Below are 25,069 nucleotides of genomic sequence, written 5' to 3'. Positions count from 1 at the left end.
AATATATTACTGCTATTTGCATATTTGCAGTGATAAGATTGCTCTGTGAAATGACACACTGTGCTGTGTTTACAGATGAGGGTTATTTATCTGCTGCCTTGAGAAGCCAAGTCTGTAAACCCAAGGAAACAAGAGGAAGAAATTCACATATATTACAGAGTTCTTTTTCAAATTTTCCAACTGCCACTTTATTAAAATGATCATTTCTACTGTTGTCCAAAACAGGTGAAATGAAACATACTGATGCCTTTTAACTTGCATTGATTCCTGCTGAGGAACATTGTAAACACAACATAAAAATTGTTATAACACAAAGTGCATTTCTCTCTTTCAGTGCTACATCTTGCCAAATGCTACCTAGATTTTTCATGTATCACCGTGTAAGTAAATTTTATTTGGAGCAAACACAGATGAAGACAGGAGAAAGGATTTTATTACTATCAGTTTTTAACCAAACATCAATATACAGCTACACATACAGTCTGTTTGACAGTGTCTGTTTGACATTTGGAAATTTGCATTCAGTAGCAACAGTGTCGTCACTCATTTTTCCGTCAAAATAATTTAGATTTGACCCATTCTGACATTTTGTCTGACAAATCACAACAAGAATTTTGGTATTTTATGCAAGATAAGCCACACAAAAGCAGCCACCACTGTTTCTGCTTCCCAGGGATGTGCAATGCCAGAAAGTTCCAGAGGGGACAAACAATGTAAGTAAATGCTTCATTTTGGAAGCTGTAATAGAAAAATAGACATGAATTTGAAAATTATCCAGTTGGTAACTTAACAGTGCATGCTCTAATGTACTGATATTGGTAGTAAAATAAGTAAGAGAAAGTAAAATGTCATGCTAACATTTTTCATTCTAACAACTAATCTAACATAGTATTTTCAATATACAATAACTACACAGTAGTTGCAAATAATAATGATATGTATAAAAAATCTCCCTGTTATCCCTTCACACCAGTTTGTGCATATGGATATAAAAAAGCAGGTTATAATTTGTAAATAAATTCAATTAACTCACTTAACTTTAACTTTTTTGAGGGTATAAAAGGAATATTTTTTTGCTTGTAATCTTGCTAGGTTTTCCAATTTTCTTCACCTAGGAATTTTTAGTGTTAGAGTGAGGTTATTCAGCTGGAACGACTTAGAGAAACATAGCTCTGGCTATTAGTAACAGTTTGGTTCTGATCAAAATATCACATGTGGTACAATAGACTTGGATTTGACTTTTGTACTATTTGCTTGCAGGGATATACTCATAAGTATTGATATTTGGGGCCACATCTCTTTTTTATTAATCTGGCTTAGCTTTGTGTTTTGGTAAGTAATGTACTCAAAGTTAAAACTGGAAGCACTTTTCTATTTATCTAACTGCCCAAACAATTTAACAGAATGTGACTGCAGAAATGTATGTTCAACCCTGGAAATAAAAAACAAACAAAAAAAAAACATTGGATGTCCTCTTGACAGACAGGAAGTAGAGGGTCAAGGTAAAAACCTTTAATGTAATAAAACAGAGAGGTAATTCAATCTAATTAGCCTTATCCTTCCCTACTTCCAGATGTTTTGAGTTTTAAGGAATATAGCATTATCTCCCAAACCCCTGTAATTCCTTTTCCTGTTTTCTATTATTTGGTTTCCAAAGGAACACTGCTTTTACATCTGATAAATTCCCAAAGCTGACAAGTCTGTTACACTGATGGACATTTCAGAAGCAGGAGTTAGCAGAAGGTCAGTGTCTATTATTTCTATTCAGAATGGGAAATCAGTGTGTACCATGTTTAGGCAATACATAATATCCATAAATTGAAATTTTACCATACAGTGCCATTGTTGTTAGAATGTGGGACATATATGGCGCATATATGAATACATACATCAACACTACAAGTAGATTACAACAATTGTTATATGATTTGAGACATCCTTTGAAAAATTGTACTATGACTCATATGATTTTTGTTAATCCCTATTGGAAAACAACAACAATGAATAAGGCCACATTTATATTTTGTCATTTCTGCAAAATGTGCTATTGACTGCTGCACATCTAGGGTTTGAATTCCTTCTAACGAGAAAAAAAAAGTGTCTCTTTTTCCTCTTGTATTCCCCGCACAGAAATGATCACAATATATGGATGGCTCTTTTTATATCCACTGGTTGACATTCTTTTTGCTACATCTCAGTTTGCTGAATTACAAATGATTACAAGAACATGATAAATAATTACAAATCAGCTTTTGTGCATTTCAAGTCCTTATAACTGAGGATTTGAAAACACTAAATGCAAATTCAAGAAAAAAAAAAAAAGTGTCCAGGACTCTGCTTTATTAGCTATGAGTGTGTCGCACCATCATGACTGCAGGACCAGTGGAGAAAGTGTTTACATGTGACTTTTTCTCTGTGTCAGTTGAGCTGTGTCGTATACTCTTGAGAAAGACAACTTATAAACAGATGTAAAAATAAATAACAAAATGGCAGCTATGTTGAAGATAGAAAGACAAACCATTTCCCAAATGACCAAACTTTTGGCTGTTGTAAAAGAAATAACCATATGTTGCAAATTAAGGAGCGAAGACTGCTGATTTGGTCAAAAGCTCCTTTCAGATCAGACTGTCAGGCTCAAATGTGTTCCACCGGTGTTCTTCATGATCAGCTTAAAGAGCCCAAGTGAAATAAGGTCAAAGGTGACCCACTGCTGTTTTGTCTATGATCCACCTGAGAAGGTATAGTCACAGAGCCAAGATGAGCATAAGATGAAATGGGGCAGCTATAGGACACTGTGATGATCCCCCAGTTTGGATTGAATCTGAGAAATATGTTTAGTATAATCTGGGACAGACACAAATGTGCTAAGCATGACTGCACTGCAATTTTGCTTGTATTTGAAGACCTGACTGTATTATGACAGCTTGTAACTCACAAAAAAGATCCAATTCAGAGATTACTGGGTATAAGAGAAATGTTCAACATACATATGTGCGTTGCTCAAGTAACTGGAGCTGAGTTACACACGTAACCCATGAGCTCACCAAATCAACTTGTAGGACCTGAATGCCAAAGGAAGATATAAGGGGATCTTTGTGTTTATGTGTTTATCACAGAACTCTGATCTGAAAGATGCTAAAGACTGACAGGAAGAAATTGTGAATCTTTGGAGATGTAATTATTTGAGTACAAAGGGTTTCTACAAAGTGCAAGTTGGTTTCTATTATGAAGCTACTTCTGCCTCTCTATGTAGCATGCCATCCACAACAAAGTCCTCCCATGTCTTCTTTCTTCTACTGAAACTTAATCTTTGGCAAAGACAGTATTAGTCTAAATGAGATACCTGCCAAAATTAGGTTTACTGTTTAAAGTGCATCAACAGAGTAACTAAATAGATTCAATTTAATACCATATTTTTGTCATAATTTCCAAGACTATACTGTATATATTTTAGAAATATCTTTCTCTACATAGTTTACAGTCATGAATCTAATGAACATAGTATGCTCTTTGTTTTTATTTTTTGATTACATGCCATTTACTTTTGTACATAAATTTGTAATTATATAATGAATACTGCTGGAAGTTTGAGAAGACCAACTGTCAACCAAACCCTTCTTGTTAAGCTTTCCGCCTATGATTAATTCAGAAGGAGCAACACTATTAACCTTCTTCATATCTTGAGAGCAACCTTTAAATATAAGCAAACGAGGCAATCCAGACAGGACACCTTTAAATGATACGATATGCCAGCATATCACATTACAAGCAGTTAAATATTGAGGTCACTTGTCATTATGACATCCTTTTATAAGATATTTTAGGTCAGTGAAGTGTCCTGCTTTACATAGATTAAGTTCCAGTGAATATGATTTTAAAATTCACAAAAGCCTTGAGCTTTCTTTACAGAATTTCAGATTCCAAAGCTGAATGATCAGCATTAGATTTAGTTTTTTGGTTTTTCTAAGACAAAAATGACAGCACTACAAGAAAAATATTTCCTATGTGTTAGTAGTCCAGTGAAATCTATTTCTCTTTCGATACAAGCCATAGTCTTGGCCTCATTATTTTTCATCAGAATATTTGACACTGAGCCAAAAACTTTGACTTTTCACAGACAAAAATATGATCCCCATAGAATTTTTGAACACATGGAGTGGTATACTTACAAACCTCATTCCGTTGAGATGTATTTTGTTAGATAATATGTATATTCATCTATTGACTGTAACTGTACCAATCCATGATCCAAGGGTTCTGGAGCTTTACCAAGTAGGAAACAGCACTGACCACACACTTTCTTGAGTGTCCTCAACTAGTTTGGAGAACCAGGAAAAACGTCCCTACAAGGAAACCGTTTTTACTCCTCACTCTCTTCTTCATCTCCCTTGGTGCCTTTACTCCAGCGCTGGAAGCAATGAACAGTTGAAGCCAAAAAGAAGCTGGTCATGATGGCCACCACAGACACAGAGATGCCAGAAAAAATGATGATGAGCAGGTCTGTCAGAGTTAGGGTGGCCTGGCACTCACGAAAGCTGTCCTTTGAGAGCTGTGTCAGAGAAACACGTCTGCCATCCATGGGAAGGGAGCACTCCATACCTTCCACCCCTGAAACAGAACAGGAAAAGGAATTGGATTAAATCACCAGATATAATGAATGGCGGTCAGTGTGATTAGGTTTCAGCTCAAGTAGCCAGCAGAAAATAAAAGATCCCTGGTTCAGCTTTCTTGCTTGTACAAAATACTTGGAATTCTAGTTTGACATTATGAGTTAAAGTTGCTTTGGGTTTACAGTATGCCCACCCACAGCAAGGCAGCAGGTACGCACTTACTCTCACTGGAAGAGTGTGATGTGTGGTTGCATACTGTGAAATAAACTGAAAACAGTAATTTATTTAATTTTTAGGTAGTTTTAGATCAGCTCATTTTGGGAGCCTGTAGTGTATTACTAACACACTACTATGTTATTAACAACTAAAATTGCTCAGAAAATATGTTATGTTGGTTAGTACATTCCACAGAAATCCACCTGTTTTGACAGTAGTTTTGGCTGCTTTCATATCCAGCATGAAATCTGAGGATGGATCAATGAATATTTAGTGTTCATTAGACTCAGAATCACAGTTCACCTACTTTGCATCCTTTTTATCCCACAGATTTATGAAAATAAATTGCACAATGATCAAGGTCAGTTTTACAGTGTATATCATTCAATTGGTTGCACCGACAATTCTGTTGGCCTTTGAGCCTAAATTGCTACAAGCGTTAATTAGACATATGTATTTAATGCAGGGCAACAGTCTTTAATTGATGCACTCTTAACATTGCAAACACAATGCTCTATGCAGCACAGAGAAGACTTTTGGCAATGCATTGTACTATAAGAAACACTGCTGTAGTTATGTGGGCAGATACTGTATAAAGGCTTGCAATGTGGGTGGCTACTTTTCACTGTTGCTGGGCATGCAAATAGATAAAATTTCTAAAACAACATATGTTAGCCTTAAAGCATTTCTTTTTTTATGATAATACGAGAAATTCTTTGCATAAGTTTTCATTACAATCCTTAATTTCAGTAACAGTTCCTGTTACTATTTAGCATCAATTGTATAAATGTATAAATGAAGTGAGAACCTTATAAGACAAAAAACATAACAAAAATCAGAGAATGAAATAAGCAGCTTGTGCAATCTGTAAAGCTTAGTAAATGCACATTCAACACCTAAATGTTGTGACAATGGAAAAAAGACATAATGGACATTTGTGATATCATGGAATTGGTTTTCGTGGTCCTCTGATTAACTTGCTGCACTATTAATAAGGTTTGTAACTGAACTCTGTAAGAGCTTGATAAAAGTTGGTGACACTAATCCCCTAATACAAAATAGATTCTTACATCTCATCTAACATTCACTTAGTAGGGAACAGGAACCGTCACGCACCCATGATTGCAGGAAGGGGACATGGTGACACTTTTTGTATATTTCATACACACAGTTAAAATCAGATGTTTACATATGCTGTATAAATACACAACCTTTTGTTTCTGTATCGGATATCAAAGGAGACAAAACTTTTCTGATGTAGCTTGGTTAGATTTAGAGTTATTATTATATATAGATGTTAAGAAAATAATAATGTGTAAGAAATTTTTCTAAACAATATATTTATTGGCTTCCTTCAGATCCACAAGCTTGTATGCATTTCTTTAGTATTTGGTATAATTGCCTTTTAGACTGTGTAACTAGGGATAACCAACTTGTGTATCCTGAGCTGGTGGTGGACTTCCACAAGCTCAGTCCCACCTCACCAACTGCAACAACAATCCAGGAGGTGAACAGAGAGACAGTGGACTCTAACCTGGATGTTCACTTGAACACTAAGCTAGACTGGATCCACAACACTGATACTACAGGAAAACTAACTGCTGAGGAGAGAGACTGTGGTCCTTTGGAGTGTGGGCCCAGTGAAAGTGGTAGAAGACAGAAAAATCTGGCAACATCACTGTTGGACAATATCCCACCCCTCATATATGAAGCTGCTGCTGAAATGGAGAGCTCAGTCAATTACAGACTTCTGCATCCTAAATGCACAAAGGAAAGTTATCATATAAACTTTTCTTCATAAAGTATATGGAATTGGTGGTGGTGTATTTAAATGTTTACATACACCACCGACACTTCAGAGTAAGAGGTAATCGTTTTAAGAAACATCGGCACGGTCTTCTATTTTACACAAAATTATTGCTGTGGAATGTAATGCTTCGATAGGTGTCACTGAATTAACTTGTCATACTATTTATAATTTATCTAAAGCAGGCCAATAATTAAAAAAATGTGAACAACTCTAGTTTAGTTGATAATTAACGAAAAGGCTGGTGGGAAAACACTTTAAAGGTGTACATAGTGGTGTTAAAATTCTTTTCAGTGATTCTGTGATGAAAGAAAAACAACACGGTGAACCATTTCAAATCTTTCCTCTTATATAAAATTGGATTTATTTGATATAGTTCACCTGAGAAAAAAAGGTGTAATAACTTGGTGGGACAAAAGTGCACACTAATTCTCTGTTGAAGCAAATCTTCAATTAGGATGCAAGTTTGGTCTCAATGCAATGTTGAAAAATAAAATGCATCCTCATCTCTAATTTCAAGCAGACATCAAAATTAACATTACACAATACTGAAACAGATTGGACTGACTAACAGATTAGAAAATTACCCAACAGCTGTGGTTCTTTGCAATTGTGACCTTCTGAAGCAAAGACTATAATGACAGTTTCTCATAATTACAAGCTGTCATGAGGATATTCAGATTAGCGCTGTTGTAAACGAATATTTTTGTAATCGCGTGGTCTATCGATTATTCTTATGATTAATCGAGTAATCGGATAACAAACAGATAAAATAAAACGTTAGTAAATCTAACTTAGCAGTATTACTATCGGATATCAACATCAGTCCAATTTTTCACATTTGAGCATCCCTAACAATAACTTCTCTGTAATTTAGAAAATAACAATAATAGCTCATTCTCGAAGTTAACCTGAAGAAAAGTAATACAAAAATCTGAAATTACATCCAATTTAATAATAAAGAAACGACTTTCATCAACAACTCAGGCGGAAGTCAGAGCGCTGCGTGACGCAAATAATGACCCGGCCGGAACACAGTGCATTAAATAATAAAACATAACTCAACAAAGTTTTGAGGCAGATGAATTTTCCTCGAGGAATTTTAATAATTGAGATACCCAAATCACTCGAGGTATTGCTCCAGCCCTAAATTGTAGTGAATTTAGTCTCATTTGAGACACACAGCAAACTGACTACTTTACAAATATTTCCTGACTTCGCAGCATAGATCTAAATCCAAATGTATGCCTGGAGATATTTGTTTTACATAATAAAGGTAGAGTAATTATTTTAACAGAAGCTAAGAAATAGCTACTAAGGTGTTAATTAGCTGGTTTAAAAAAACGTAAAAGTCAATGCAGAAATAAACGTTCGTAATAGTGTAAATAGTGGTGTAAAGGTGTAAATAGTGGTGTTAAAATTCCTTTCAGTGATTCTGTTTTGAAAGAAAAGAAACCAGGATAAACCATTTGGGTGAACTTCTTTTACAAAGGTTCACCCAAATATATGTTAATTAAAGGTTCCTTTACTACAGTCAATTGTAACAGATTCATAAAGATAACTAAAAAGAACACGCAAGCAAATGAATGGATTAGAAAATATTACACTAAGTAAATAAAACTATAATAAATATAAGTCAATAAGACTACAATTGACATTAATGAACAACATAAAAAAACTTTTCCCATTATTTGACATTTCCTTAGAGCAGAATTGACTGACCTGATTTTAACAAGACAAACAGATAAAAATTACTTTTGCTACATTTACGTACATTATTTATTATGAGGAAATTTAATCTTAACTAAATTTCTCTCTGGTTTTCCAGCCTGAGAATGGTTTAAAAACTACCTAGATGTAGTCTGATGTGCGAAATAAAATGAATAAATGGCCCTCAAAATTTCAAAGTAAAGTGAACACAACCATAAATTACCAAGAAGGTCACCTACTTCATTGCTCACTTTATTAGCAAAGGAAAGACATACGACTTATCTCAGAGGCCACCAACACCACATCAGAATTACCCAACACCCCATATTGGGTATTTCAGAATTTTAAGAGGATTTTAGTGTCAAAACAGCTGAAAGACCTTTAGTAGATTATTGCAAAATGTGAGTGCATCTAACAACATGGACTAACAAAAGAACAAAGAAAGAAAAATTAAATAAAAAAAATAATAACCATTCCTACAGTTTAAGGCACTTTCCCGTAGAGCTCATCTTATTTGTTCAACACCTTAGAACATTAGTGGCTGTCACACTAGAGCAGCAAAATCTCAGGGAAAAACAAACGGAGCCAAAGCAGAAAGCGAAACCCAACTTTGAACACCATTAAGCAGCTCATATATCTCTCTATCTCAGGGAAACCAAAACAAAGTTGACATACAACCAATAAAGCTATCGCCATAGGACAGAAGACATTGTGTGGGGGCCTACACACTGAAGGAGATAAATTTATCTGGTGAAAACTGTATTCATCACTGCCTTCAGTATGCAAACACTATAATTAGTTACACAATAAAAAGGGTAAGAATTTTGTGCATTTAGCTGTTTTGTGAGAAAAATGCGTTCATTGATTATAGAGAATGGCACAAATAAGTCTCATCATTGTATGTTTTACTAATATTTGAATTAAAAACTTTTTTTCTCCAACAGATGATGGGTTTGACGTTTTACATTATTTCTGTCTTCTCTCTCTTTATGGTCAGCTATAAACGTTTTCTCCAAAACAATTTAGATTCTATGTGTAGCTTGTTTTTGTCAAAATATGTTAACTTATTTACATTTTAGTCATAAATCATAAATATTTCTATAAAAATAAAAGGTGAATAAGTGAATCAGAGCCAACACTGTTGTTTGTATAGCTTGCCAAGTTATTGTATGTGTTTTCCTTAATTTGCCAAAGTTGAAGCTGAAACAATATGGCTAGAATCTATGCGCTCTGTCTATGTTTGATTTTCTTTTCATGGACCCTACATTACACAAACTTACTAGCTATCATGGTATAGCTATCATGGTCTCAACCACTTTTGATTAAAAGTTTTAATCAAGTCCCACCACTAACTTTGACACACATATATCCTTTTTATTCAGGGGAAATGCACAGGCTGAGTGAACACAAATGTACTTAAAATCTAAATTTACCAAGGATATGAATCATATTACGTTGAATTGAACATGTAAATGCTGTGTCAGCCGTCTTGCTTTTTCTTTCATGTTTATTTTGTGTATATATCCTAACTCTGGTCATGGAAGTCAAAAATAAGTATGATGGGTTTAAGGGCTTATCAAAGTTGAAAGGAAAAAGTTTTCAAATTGATGATATATACACTAAGTTTTTGAACTATGTCATACTCTAGCAGTTTATAAACTACTCCTGAAATATGTGTTATGACAAGTATTAAGACTACAGCAGGCAACTGTTCAGTGATGTAATACAAATCACGCCCTTACACTCTCAGGTTTGTCTGCCCACACAGATATGTTTCAGTCTTGGCACGAACAGTTGATAGATTACATTTAGGATTGCAGCCAGTCAACAGGATAGGCTATCTCCTGTCTCAGCCGTGATTGATCTACCTTGCTGCCTCGTTTCACATCCCTCCCTTTAACGCCACCCTATCTCTCCAGATTAATCTCTGAACAAGTCAATTAACAGTGGTCCTACATTCCTGTTAATGTAGTTGAGCTTACATTTATAACACTTGAAACATAAGTGTATAGCGACCTTTCTAATAATCCAACCATTCAGCTATGATACTTGATTTAACCTCTTGAACATATGGGTAAATGTCAATAGACTTAAATCATTCATACATGATTGGAGTCAAAAGGAAAAGTTCTTCAGTTCTAACAAAAAAAAACAGATCTAATACCTAATTTGAAAAAATGTGAGATTCATTCAAGTTAGAAAAAGAATGGATGGTAACAGAGTGAGTAATATTTGCAAAGTATGCACAAAGAGAGAAGCATTGCTGCGACTCGGGGAAATGAGTGAATTATTCATAAGGGAACTCCGTCTGTGGAGAGATTCAGCAACCTTACACCAAGCATACACACATTTAGTCACCATTAAACCACAAAGCATGCTGACTGCTACAAACAGAAGACATATTTAAAAGATCCAAAAATGACTTTTTTCTTTTATTTTCAAATAACATAATTCATTCTGATCATAAATACAGATGCTAAAAATGCCTTGAATTTTTAACACATGATAAAGAAAACTAAAATAATGTTCAAACAGGTTTCCACAGGCATCCATGGAAATAATGTGTTTTACTTCTGAAAGTGGCAGATTATCCTCCCCTGCTTTTCAACATGTACCACATGATGCTATCACTTTTTGTAAATCTGTCCACCTTTTTCCCACTCAGCTCTCCCTCGCCAGCACCATCTCTCACATCCAAACTTTAAATAAACATTAAATTAGGCCAAGATAAAACAAGCTGTCAGGTTGTGTTAATAGAACAGATATTTTCACATCATATACCCATGGGTGGTAAAGATAGCCAGAGATGTCGCATTGAGCTTTGCAGCTTCATGTTTGTGCTATGTAGAACTGGTCAGTGACACCATATTTTCAGAGCTGTTTGTGCTGTGTGAAAACGGGTCTCAAAGGAGCAACCCAATAGGCTGTGAAGGAAAATTCAGGCTTTGACCCCAGTAGTCATATGAACTGCTACTTTACAGAGAAACTGTTCGGGTCATGACTAGTGTTGATAGCAACACCATGATGGGCCTGAATCCCAATCTGCCATCTCCCAAGAGAGATTGGCCTGCCCTGCCCTGTAGGCAGCTGTAGCTCCAATTACCCTGGCCAATGTGCTGTAGAACTGTGTCAGTCTGAATTATACATGGCCTTTGTTCATCCTTAACCCAAGAGCACCGGAGACAGCAGTGGATCATGTTTACACTCAATCTTCCACTGAAACATTCATGAACCTGATTGGTGGCTAAAAGAAACTTTTACATGGTGACCTAGAAAGAAATACAAAAAAGATTAATTGACTTGTGAGTCAACTTTAAATAAAGAATTAGTTATATCCACTGCTACACAAGAGACTAACTGAAGTTATTTAAAAATGAACTGTGTTTTCAGCTTTTCTTTTTTTGCTCATAATTTGAAATTCAAAAATTTCAACTATCTTTCACCATCCATCATTCTGACCAGCGGTGACACAAACAGAAAAGGATGCTGTGCTGTGAAGTTAAAATCACGAGGGAAATCAAGAAGTGAAAAATGAATTGGGAATTGGATTTACTGCAGAGACTCTGCAGCTGCTATATTATGCAGGCACTTATGAAGAATGCTGCAACTATTTCTGTCCTATAGAGAGGAATGTCTATAGATTAATTTCTGTATACTATATGGGTTCTATAATTTAGAGATTTTCAGCTCAGAGGAAGCTGTTCAATAAGCTCATCAGGAAGGCCAGCGGTGTGCCCGGATGCTCCCTCCAGTGGGAGACCAGTTTATCACCTGAACTGGTCTCCCACCACCAGTTCAGGTGATCTACCACCACCAGTTCAGGTGGTGGGAGACAGAAGGACTCTGGCTAAAATAACATGACCGATGGACAATCTGGAGACCTTCTTCAGTGACATAGTGCTGCACTGTAGGTGCGCAAAGGCTTGTTAGAGAAAATTCTTCCTCCCAGCAGCTGATAGACTGTATATTCTTCACTGCTCCCAACAAAAGCAATATGTGTTTACATCCATTCTGGGATTTGCATAATCATTAGCAATATTTTACTCATTACTAATATTCATTAAAGATCATTAAAGATACTGTAAATGATCTGTTTTCTTTGTAATGCTTAATATGCATGCACGTTATGTACGTTTGAAAAACAAGTCATCCTACTCAGTTGCATATTCCTTGGATCCGAAGACGCCATTTCTGATCTTTATGCAATAATCCTGTACAACTTATTATTGCTCTCATTAATCTATCTGTAATTAATAAACACATAAATAAATAAATAAATAAATAAATAAATAAATAAATAAATAAATAAATAAATAAATAAATAATGGCACACGCGTATGTTCGCTTAGAAGTACTTTGATGCTGCTGTTACACCTGAATGTCCACAGTGTTGGACATTAAAGACTATTTCTATTATGTTCTATGTTTGGTAGTGTCATTTCAACTTTTTGCTTATATCCCAACTTACATACCCAGAAATCACTATGTTGTCCAGAGCTCCTTCCATTTTGTGTCCTTTAATATAACCCCTTCTGCTTATGTTTTGAATAATTTCAGATCAGATTTCTCTTGGTAAGTATGTATTTTTTAATAAATTCTAAAAATAAATATTGATTCAAAATTCTAAAATAAGGGAAAATGTCAGAAAGTGCTGGGGTTTCTTAAAGAGACAGAGACCCAATTTCAAGGTGGGTGGTATCATCAGCTACAGTAAATAACGGGGGTATAATATATTTTCCAGGTATATGGAGCCATTTTGTAGCACAATCAAGTAACTATGCTACCATCAGTTGTTATGAATATGTTGTATATCAAAAAACACTTTGACTTCACATCATAACCATATCTGATGCTTTGAAATTAGCCTGTCTCTTTAAGCACGTCATCACACCAATGCTTCTCCATATTGCCCATTGGCGTCGTGTACAACCATTCACAGGAGCTTTGTAATTTGTATGATAAGCTCAGCAAACTCAGCAGTTTCATCAGGTATTTGCTAATTGCTGCTGCTGTTAGTCCGATGGAGCTGTGTGGAGGAGACGCAGGGGAGGGACGATTTATGGGGTGGGTCCTCAGCTGGGGACAGACACAGGCGTTAAGCAACCCCCTTATAGCTGCCACGTGAGATTAAAGGATTCTTCAAACATGCATGAATGAGTCAAAGCAATGTTCCAGGTGTGTTTTTTATGAAGAAATAAAATTATAACATATTTAGCTCAAAAAGGTTGATGTAGCTCATATCCCCCCCCCCCTTCCTTTAAAAACACCTCTCCTGATTAAAACAGGTAGTACAGGAAAGACTTTGAAATGTTCTAAAAATGCCCTATAACATTAGCCATGACATACGTAGAGATTAAATAAATAGACACAAACTGTAGTGGTTAAAATATTCCCCTATGTCTCCCCTTGAATAAAAGCTGGTGAAACTGAAAGTTGCTGTTTACCCATTTTATTGACCCAAAGTGTTTAAGCATTAGATTGAACTCCTACATGATAACCAGTTATTTGTGTGCACTAGTCAAAGGAGATGAGAATCACCATTTAGTCAAATGCTGTCAAGGTACTGGGTTATTTTTTTCTATTCTTACATGAAGTAATGTTTTTTTTTTCATGAGAGTTGAGTGATAGATTTCAAGTCTGAGTCAAATGTAGACTCCTTAGAGCACAAGTAAGGACTAGATCTCTGTTTTCTGCACTGCAAAATTAAATCTAATCTACAATGTAAAGTGCAAATGGTAAAAAAAGAACCAAGAGTAATAGTCATAACTTTCAGAGCTTATCCTATCATGTTAAATCTTGCCCATATATTAGCTTTTAAGTTCCTGATATAAAGTGTCAGCCTTGAGAAGCTCACTAGTCACTCATACATGTGCACAGCTGTATCATGTTGTTTGGAGTCTTATCAGGTACACACCTGATAATTACACTTAAAAACGTTATTAATTTTGCAACTTCAGACACTTTAAGGAGTCATTTCAAAGACCCATTAATGCTGGAGATAAAATGTTTTAATGTTAGAAAAAATATTCAATGTTAAAATGAGAGTTAATTCTGTCTGCTGGTAAATAACATTTCAGCTGTTGACTTATATAGACCACTTTTTTTAATATGTCATGGTGCAAGAATAAAAAAAAACTCAACTCATACACAGATTTCCATGATTTTGTCCAACTAGATTATATGTTGCTAACTTCCATCAACTGATGAAGTTTGTTAGAGAGGCAACGCATACTGCAAAGCCTATCAAATCAAGCTCACTCACTAATGAGTATCCATCTGTAATTGTATAATCATGTCTCTTATGTTTGTTAGTTTTTTTCAGTGAATAGGTCATACTATTTTCCCAATATTAAGAGCTCAGTCATTATGTTTATTGGGTCTGGCAGCATGAGGACCGAATGTGTGAGCAAATCTTCCTACCCGAGGTGGCAAAGGAAAAAAGATTTGAGTGCAGAGTAAGGGCAGAATCAATAGCACAGAACACCATGGCCTATATGTCTGTAAGTAATTTAATTTAATTTTGTGGGTTGTCAGCAGTTTACAAGACCTGAGAAGTACCAAACCAATTTTCAGATTGAGCACAAAAATATTCAATTAGAATACCGTTAACCTTCAGCCAATTTGATCTTGCAGACAGAAAACAGGTCTTTATGACAGAGTAATATGCTTGATGAAATGATTATATAGTTTTGTGAACTTTTAAAATGCTAATCAATTTAGAAATTCTTCCCATCTTTTACTGTGTAACTTTAACTGATTCCTGCAATTATTTTTCCACATTTAAAACACACACACCTTTAGCACTCCTTAGATTATTTGGCTCATGAATAATCAGACTTCATATGAAAGCAGATCTTTTTCAAACAAAGCTGATAGTTTCCCCAAAATCATCATATATTTTCAAGGTATTTGATCAGAACGGCTTTGTTAAATCATCAAAACGTACATTTAGCTTAAATGGGTCTGGCAGCATGAGGACCCATGTACATTTAAGATAAATATGCATTTAGATTAAGCAAAAACAAAATCTATGTTATCACATTTTTGTAATCTGAAGTGAAAATTATCACCCTTAGTACAAGTCATGTGTTGCTCAGCCGTCAGATCTGTTTATTTTTGCTTCTTTGCTCCCACATCCTACCCTGCTCTCATGAGATAAGTCCTGTCTGTAACAATTGCAAAGAAATAATCTGTGTTCTACAACAGATTTAACTCCCAAATAACATTTGTAACAGAACACATACAATACAATAGTAAATAAATGGATCTACAATTGAAATAATATAAGATGATTTTGTATCATTTTCATCATGGAGAAGACTGGCAGCCCCTTTTTAATACAGGGTGATAACACTCTGGCTGTTAAAACCAGTCAACCTTGTTTAGAGATTTTACCTAAAGAGCTATTAATATTTCATGTTCCTCTGGAACAAGCATGCACACACTGAGGCTGCTTTGTAAAACCACCAAAATGTCCATCCGGTTATGTAACGTAGCTCTCACGGCTAAATTACATTGGTGGATGGAGTCTGCCAGCCTAAAAATCCACAAGGATAAAGCAATATGCACATGATGGGAAAAATTGTCTTTATTCTCTCTGGAGAAAAATAAAATCTTTGCGTTTGCCTACTCCTAAATTCCAGCATGCATGAAAATGAGAGATAATAAAGCATCTTGTTAAAAAAAACAAAAAACAAATTGTTTAATCTCATGAACGTGCAATATTGAGGTCACTGCTTGGTTCACACGAACACTCAAATCCTAAACCACATGAGTTTCTTTTAAGCCATAGAAAATATTAAACAATTTTAAACACTATTACATTTTATAAAGTAAAACATAACTGTCACGGTGAAAAACAAGTGCTTTTGTCTCATGTTAGGCACTGAGTCTCCCACATCAAGGGCTGTGGGGGTGGAGAAAAAAAAGAGACAAAATTAGAACAAGGGAGGGGGAGGGGGAGGGGGTTTCCTCTTCCACTGGGAAAATAAATAAGGAAACAAATAGGCCAGGGAAGTGTGATGGCATCGGATTTACCATGTACCAATGAATGTTTCACTCAGATTTACGTTATCTGACTAATGCACAGTAACGAAGGGCTGTTTCTAAAATGACATTACTTACCATTTGGAAGCTTGTGACGATTTTCCATCAACCATTCAAACAGGTTGGTGAAGTTGCAGTTGCAAACCCAAGGGTTGCCTTCGAGTCTCACCACCCGCAAGGAGGGCAACTGACTCAGGGCTCCCACCTTTAGGGTAGATAGTGCATTACGTTCCAGTTCAAGTTCTCGCAGAGAGGTGAGGCCCAGAAAGGCGTCCTCACTCACCATGCTCAAATATGGGTTGTTTCCCAGTCGCAGTTTGATCAAGCTCCGGGATTCCCCAAAAGTCCCCTTTGGGATTTCAGTCAGATTGTTGCTACCTAGGTCGAGGAAGACCAACCTGGAGGAAGTGCTTAGAGTCCCAGGTTCTATGTAAGAGAGGGAATTGTTCCGGAGGTCCAAGTAGACCAAGTCACTGTACAGAACCAGAAAATCCGAAGGGATGCGGGGTATCCAGTTGTCGGCTAGCAGAAGCCTCCGGACATCCAAAGGGATCTCTTCAGGAAGACGGGTTAACCCCCGGCCACTACAGTCCACAGTGTGAGGATCTGGGCACAGGCAGGTTGCTGGGCAGTTTTCGCCCCAGGTCCAAAAGACAGAGGACAGCAAAACGAGGATAGGTTGAAGCCAGTGGACCCATGGCAACATGGTCGAGAGGGTCAAATGAATTAGGGGAGAGGAGGTTTAGGTTAAGGACAAAAGAGAGAAAATGGATGGGGGTTGAGAACAAAAAGGCGGAGGTCAGAGGGCAAAAGATTGGGAGAAGGGAGGGGAAGGGATGAGTGAAGGGGGTGAGAGAGATCAATTCTCTTGAATGAGCATCTTGATGTTATGGAGAGAGATACCTCACAGAGCTTAGGAATTGTGTGACGGCAGAACAGCAGAGGAAAACTCTTTTCTAGGAGATCACGTAACAAGCTGCTAAGATAGAACAGCAGTCTATCTGTTTTATATGTGCAACGAGAGCCTGACAGTAACCAGTGAGAATAACGGAGGATAACACAAAGGGGAATGTAGCTCAGAAGCGGTAAATTAACACGAGCAAGCTGGGAGAGAAGAGAAGTAAGGGAAACAGACAAGGGAGAGGGGGGTTGAGGAGAAAGCTGTGTCCGCCACACTACCCCACAGTTCGTCTGGCAGCAGTGATAGACAAAGACAATGAGTACTGTGACAAAAAAGGATAAATGGAACAGTAATTCAAGCATGACAAGCAAAGAGTTGCATTCCTGCATTCGTCCATTAGTCCAAAGTCTTTGTGCAGAAAAGCCAAACGGTGTGAAAAAAACAGAGCTCACGGAGCATCGCTCAAATGTGTGGTGATGTTGCCCCCGCTCGCCCTTAATTCTCTCTCTCTATCTCCGAGTGCCCTGCAACATGCTGTAAAAACAAAGCCAGGCTCAGTGCTTTGCTGTCCAGCACCATTTCTAAGCTGTTTGAGAGACAATCCAAATGCCCAGGCAGGAGCCTTGTGGATGCAGAATGAAGTGCTGAGCTGCACACAGCCATGCCAATCCAATGTCTGCCTCCGAATCTACCACGGTTTATCTCATGCCCTCTCCTTTTTCCAGGGGGGCGTGTCTGATTCATCAAGTCACTGTCAACATGTGATGTCACTTCCTATAGTGAGAAGAAATTACAGGTAATAAAAGCTGTTTGTAAAATAGCGTTACATTATAAAATATATTATCAGCTGTTTGTTTAAAAAAATAATATTTACAAATATGTATTATTATTATTATTATTATTATTATTATTATTATTATTATTATTATTATTATTATTATTAAAAAATGAGATCACTCTATTTTCCTAACAAAAACATATCTGTAGGAATAAAGGACTATTATCTGTCATGATGCGTTTGGATTTTTATTATGCATGTGTTTGTTTTGATTTTTTCTGACATTCCATTTTTATCCTATCAGCCATTTCCTCAGTTCTTCCCTTCCCTCACAGCTGCACCCAGTTTTTAATGAACTACCTCTCCGAACTCAATTTGGATTAGATTGCTTTTTTCTTGCATGTAGAAATATGAGATTTCGTTTCTAGCTAAAGTAAGCTTAGTAAGACCCAGGAACATAACTAAATTTAATATTACCGTTCTTGAGTGTCTGTTCCTGTCCTCATTCCATCCATCCATCCATCCATCCATCCATCCATCCATCCATCCATCCATCCATCCATCCATCCATCCATCCATCCATCCATCCATCCATCCATCCATCCATCCATCCATCCATCCATTTTCTTTACACCCTTGTCCCTTAGTGGGATCCGGAGGGTTGCTGGTGCCTATCTGTATCTCCAGCTAATGTTCCGGGCCACAGGCGGGGTTCACCCTGGACTGATCGCCAGTCTGTCACAGTGTCCTCATTCCACTTTTGTTTATATGAAGAAATTGTCTTTATATTTCTCATGATCCTACTTTTACTATTGTACCTTTTACCCAGCAGTTGTCACTTCTTAGTTCAGAAATCAAAATGTGCCCCACATTTTAATTTAAGCGTCACTGGATTATCTGCCAAACTCGTGTAGTTTTAGTTGACTACTAAGGTTGTTCCTCTGAGTTTCAGGTTGTTGTTTTTTTTTTATTTTTTTCTTTACTATGCTCTAGCTTCCTCTCTATATTTGAGACCATACAAATAAACAAATATGATACTAATTATGCCAACTTGTATCAGCAATAATTTTTCATTTTTGGCTAACATATAATTTTGTTATAAAATAGCCCTCACAATGCTAAACTAACAGCTCAAAAAGAGACTTTTTACACAAACAAAAAACCCTGAAGACGTTCTTTACAAATTTCTGTGCTTGCCTTATACTTTTCCCTTCATTTCATGACATTTTGTTATGAAGTCCTTTTTGTACCTTTTATCCAGCAGTTGTAACTTCTTAATTCAGAATCAGATCTATTGGCCAAGTTTGTGTGCACAAACAAAAGTTTGACTTCGGTTTCACACACTCACAGCACACACACATTAGGCATAAGTATATAAACTTCAGAGTAAATAAAAGATAACAAGAAAGAAAATGTATCTATTTATACCTGATATGTGTTTAATACATGACCATGCCTGTTATAATAAAAACAAATGACACGTCTCAATTGTGAACTGAAATGGATAAATATATTTTTCATGATTGCGAACATTTATTAGTATCCGGTCTGTTAGTTATGCAATTGTAATGCATTTTTCACATCATTCAGTGAAAATTAGTTTTCTGAACTCTGCCTTGGAAATCTAAACTAATCCTCCCATGTGGTTTATCCTGCCACCACAGTGCTCTTTCATTTACAACCACTCACACAATCCGATTTTAATCTACATTAGGCATGGGATTAATTTGACTTCATGTACAGCTGCAGTTGGTAAGTCAGTTAATTTAAGCAGAACGCAGTGACTGCTTCAAAGGAAATGCTAACTGTGCAGCAGATCAAGATGTAGCTCTAGAAGGCATTTTTTTCAGGTGTAGATACTGTACAAATTCAAGCATGCTCCTGGTATCTCTATAAATAGAAGCTGAACTTTCACTGAAGCTTCCCTAAATAGATCAAACTAAAAAGCTAAAATATTAGACAAGTGCAGTGTGCATTGATGAAAATAGTTTTATGTGGACAATTTCTAAGTATATTATCATTAAATGTGCAAGAAAAACAACTTAAGTTTTTATTTTTAATCATCAACAGTTTTATGTATTCCCTGTAGTACTTTAAATCCAGTAAAGCTGAACTTTGAATCATTCATCATAATGGTAACCCCATAGAAAACCTGAGGGCACATAAGGAAAATCAAGAATGATGTTGTTTCATTGCTAACAAGGTCGTGGAACCTTGACGCACAGTCTCACTCCTCTTGTACTTCAAATGTTTTCTGCTCTGAACATCTATAGCTGAGAGTCTTTGCTACCGACTGTAAAATCAATGTATGTAAGCGTCTGTAAAAAAACTAAAATAAAAAACCCAAAGCGCACTGCCTATTCCTTATGTAGACACAAATGGTTCCTTTAGGTGTTCAAAGAAATAAGAATACAAAGTAGAAGAATATGGGAAGACTTTAGCACTTATGGAGGGTTTTCTTGTAAAATATGGATTAGAAACATTGATACAGCAAGTCAAATTTTGTCGGTGTAATCCATTATTGAATGTCTGCAACAGAGACATCCAATTCTGACTGGAAGATCTTTTGTATGTTTCACTGTCATCAAATACGACTTGAAAGTCACTTTCAAAATAAATAATAAAACAAATTTAAACAAATAAAACTACTTCTACTGAATAACATTGTAACAGTTTTCTTAGCAATAGCATTATTATTATCTAACATTAGTCACTGCCTGTCACAATTTTACTTCATTAATAGATTATAAAATGTATTAATGTAATAATGTTATCAGTACATTCTAAAACAACTATAATTGTTTCTTAAAGTACTAATGAAGCTACAGAAACATAGTCTATTTCAAATTTAGAATAAGCACAAAATCAGAGTAACAAAGATTAAATCTTACTGACTTTAAGAAATTTAAAGTTAGGTGCAGTAAATTTGAGATGATTTTTAGCTTAAATTCATGACAGCTAAAATTAGGTGTTCAATATCTACACAACATGAGAAATGGATAGAGAGGGTTGATTAATTAAATTGCCCATGCAGCTCTAGAGCACATCACATTAAAAATACTGTATATGTTTTTTAAATCTCAGTTTCTTTAAGCATTAAATCTGCAGTGTGTTTTTTAATAGATCACCAAATGTAATAGACATTGCTGGTGTGAATATTTGGACAGATTTTGCAACCAATAATCAGACCTGAAACTCTGCATTTTATATTCATATGCAGTAGAGATGGCAGTTGTAGGTGACTTGCCTATGTGTACCTTAAACCATCAAACTTTGTTCTACAGGGTGAATGTGGACATCTGCTGGACCGCATAATTCAGCAGCATAATAGTTAATGGATTCATCAGCATATTTGGAACAATTTTTTGCTAACACAAATCAGTTTCTAGTTTCATTAATTATCTCAAGTCCAATCTGGAATGACAAAGGAACAACTCATTAGTTGACAGCAACGGAATACTAACAATGTTTTACATGGCTTTATATGTTTATATGTGCCAACTGTTTATTTTTTTGCCCCCAAGGAAAGTCTACTCTGTAGTTGTGTTCTCGCAGTTGTAAAGTAATATTACAACAATGAATAAAAAAAGCCCTACTACAAGTGGATGACTAATACAGGTTCAAGCATTAGTCACTTAGTGCAATCTACAGTGGCAAAAATGACATGAACAAATGAATCTGAAAGCAGCACAAACTGAATGCCATAAATTGTGCATATTATGTCATTCAGAAGTGGATTCATGTGAAGACAATGCCCTACTTTGATGGCTAGCTCTTGTCAGGGGTGTCTGCATGCAGGTTATGTAGACAAACAGATTAGATACGAATAAGAACCATTATGATGGCAGGTGGATACACAATTTCTAATAAAAACAATTCAAGACTGGAACAAATGCAGTAAAAGTTTAGCAGTGCCCTGCTTTAAAAAAAAAAATAAATAAATAAATAATATATATATATATATATATATATATATATATATATATATATATATATATATATATATATATATATATATATATATGTTTTATATATACATATATATTTAGGTTTGGACCTTTATTTCCTCACTTACAAACTAAAATGATCTTTTACTCATCTGCCAACGTTACACAAATGTTCTCCACAAATAAACTCAAACTGTTTACAGGTCTGAGCCTGAATGGTATTTTTTTTCAGTTGGTATTTTTTTTCAGTGCCTGGTACAACCATTATAAGTCAACAGTACGGCTCTCAGTGTGAGTAAAATCAGTAGGAGGGCTTTCCCTACGGATCAGCCAGTGTGAGAGCAGAACAGCTAAGCTCTTTCCGACTGCAATTAAAGAACAGGCCATCAATAAATGATGAATGTCAAACACAGCGTGATGTTTGGCCTGGTAAGAAGCCTAGTATCCAACAGTATGTAGATTAATGGTCACAGCAGGGCAGGAAACAACTGGTGGCATGGTGGAAACAGAGATGGGAGACGAGAGGAAGTTGAGAAGACCCTGTTGCAAATGTCACTATGTCCCTTTCAACACCTCTCACTATGTGGCGGTGGACATTCAAGATGGAACAGCAGCTGTTATTTCCTAAGCCACTCACTGACATTTGGGATTCTTGGCACCTTGCCTTTTGCCCTGATAGGACGTGAGATAAAGAATTATGTTTCTATAGCCCAAGGACAGAGTAGAAGAGATGGCTCAGGGCAGCCAGTGATCATCTCTGCAGCAATCAGCGAGTAATTCAATACAGTGCAGCAAGGTACAAAGTCCATATCCTAAAAAAGTTACAGGAAAGAGCAGCTTAGCACCATGATCCCTGGTTTTTCATGTCGTTAAATGATACGAGTGCCCAGGATTCCCACACAGCTGGGTCTGTTTACAGTGATGTCCAAATGAGCAAATCTGGGATCACATGGCATATGGGCCTTCTTCATCTCTGTGAGAAGGACTCTTTCTTTTGAAATTTTTGTCACCAGGCTGAGATAGATGAGTCAGACTTATTTTTGTTTTAGAACCTCTCTGCATGTAGTAAAAGCCTGCAGTCATTGACACTCACTAGGAAGAGACATTTGCAGCCCAGATATGAAAACAGTGTGTGCTGTATCTCACAGTCACTGCAGTGCAAAACATTGCTGACGTGCAGCTTTTAAAATCTGTTGGAACATAAATGTTTTGTGGACACAGATTCTCATTTTGTTTTTAAGTATTATTATCCTAGTTAAGGTCTGAGGGCTGAAGTATTTCTTGGGTAAAAGACAAGGTCATGGTTTGGGTAGTAATTTAAAGCAAATCCTGAATTCTTCGCTTTACAACATATTTTTACCACTAAATTCGCAGTAAATGTTTTATTCCTTGTCTTTAGCAGTAAACAATTTTAAGGTGATGCAAACGCTGCAGAATTTAGAACAGTGTGAAAAAAAGCCACCATATAAAAACATGAGAAATGACCTTCAGTGCCAAGGAAGAAAGCAATAATTTACCATGGCCTCCTAACTGTGTCACATCTCAGCAGGAGGGGAAGCAGGTGAGAAGTAAAATGGCACACAGAAAGCTCCAAAGAGTAAATAAAATATTAAGTGTAAAAAATTAAGGATGCTTTTCATACACTAAAAATGAAACCCAATAATTTACAGATTTGCAGCATTTTTTCTCATTTATGTTGTTTTCTACTGGACTGAGATCCCACCTGTCAAATCACAACTCCTCCTCGACTCATTTGCCAACACACACCTCTGTGGCCATGCCAACTGCCAGGGTGAAAGAGGTAGTTAGTTGATCTCACAGAAGGTTTAAATTTCCTTCCAGCAACTAAAAAGCTTTCCTCTCAGCTGTGCTATTTAGGGAAGTGTTTATGTGTCGACTGGGGTTTAGCTGGGCTGTGTCTTGCCTACGTTTGTGTAGTGTAACCCTGCCACCTCTAGATATAGCACTAGTGTCATGTCATCCAAGCCTGTTGTCATGCCTTGAGCACTATCAAACGGAGTTTGTTTAAAACCCTTTGGATCTGTCAGATGTACCCAAAAGAGCCAACACACTGGCAATGGCTGCATTGAAAGATGAAAGCAAGTGCTTACCTACGACCAAGAAACACAACCCACGTTGAACTAATGTAGAGAAAATGACACAGCATCATTATAGCCGAAATGCATTAAAACTATTTTATTAGATTTAGGGTAAAGCTATGTCTGATTTGAAATATCTACCTGAAAACTTAGGATTCAGACACCAAAAGTGCATCCTCATTCTCATTAACCTTTTTTGAAAGAACTAAAAGAGGAGTGATTGGAAAAAATGTATATTCCTAATTTCAATATAAGAAGTTAAGGAAAGAACCAATTGAGGAAGCATATGTATTCATCAGGTTATTAAGTGTGAGACATTGATATTCATTGTTTTTTCTCATTGATTTTGTGTGTAGCAGCACCAATCCAATATTAAATTTTTTTATAAAGCTCTAAACACCTTACAATTGTGAACTTTTCTCTCATATGGGGATAATTGTGATTTGTAGGGTTTCTGAATGTAGGGTTGGGGCAGGAGCAATCAGTAAACTGGGTCTTATTGTGTGGAACAAGCTTCTAACTTTCCCCTATGAGGCAGTCACTCTATTGGTTTTTAAGACTAGGCTAAACATTTTGTTTTGATTGGTTTTTTAGGTTTTCCTGACATGTCTTTAGCTATGCTTTTTAAGAATTTAACTGTTCCAATCAATACCTTTGTGTATTTCTGTTTTTTTTCACAAAAGTACACCTTTCATTGGTCTATAACAGAAAATCAAAATGAAAAATACATTTCAGTACATAGATTTGTGACTACAATGGGAAGGAATGCACAGTGCCTTGCAAAAGCAAGGCACTGTGCAACTCAAAAGAAAATTAATAAGCATGAATTAAGTTTGGGAATAACCCTCCCGACCCCACTGAGGGGCAAGGGTGAAAGAAAATGGATGGATGGATAAGTTTGGGAATGTATTTGGTGTAAAGAGGCACCATGTAAATGAAATAAGAGAATTACATG

General features: G+C 36.2%; 1 protein-coding gene across 1 annotated transcript; it reads right to left on the bottom strand.

Moving 5' to 3' along the window:
* Positions 1 to 411: 411 nt before the first annotated feature.
* lrrc38b (leucine rich repeat containing 38b) lies at positions 412 to 18,017 on the bottom strand. The gene is made up of 2 exons (XM_008409115.3): positions 16,468 to 18,017; positions 412 to 4,608 (listed from the first exon to the last, which is right to left on the bottom strand). Exons 1-2 carry the CDS (start codon positions 17,093 to 17,095, stop codon positions 4,361 to 4,363), a joined length of 876 nt encoding a protein of 291 aa, XP_008407337.1. The 5' UTR covers positions 17,096 to 18,017; the 3' UTR covers positions 412 to 4,360.
* Positions 18,018 to 25,069: the final 7,052 nt, after the last annotated feature.

The sequence above is a fragment of the Poecilia reticulata genome, chromosome 5, assembly GCF_904066995.2.
Source record: "Poecilia reticulata chromosome 5, P_reticulata-male-v2, whole genome shotgun sequence".
NCBI classification, from domain to species: Eukaryota; Metazoa; Chordata; class Actinopteri; order Cyprinodontiformes; family Poeciliidae; genus Poecilia; species Poecilia reticulata.
The sequence above is the reverse complement of the archived record's forward strand: the minus strand, read 5'-3'. Positions and strand labels throughout refer to the sequence as shown.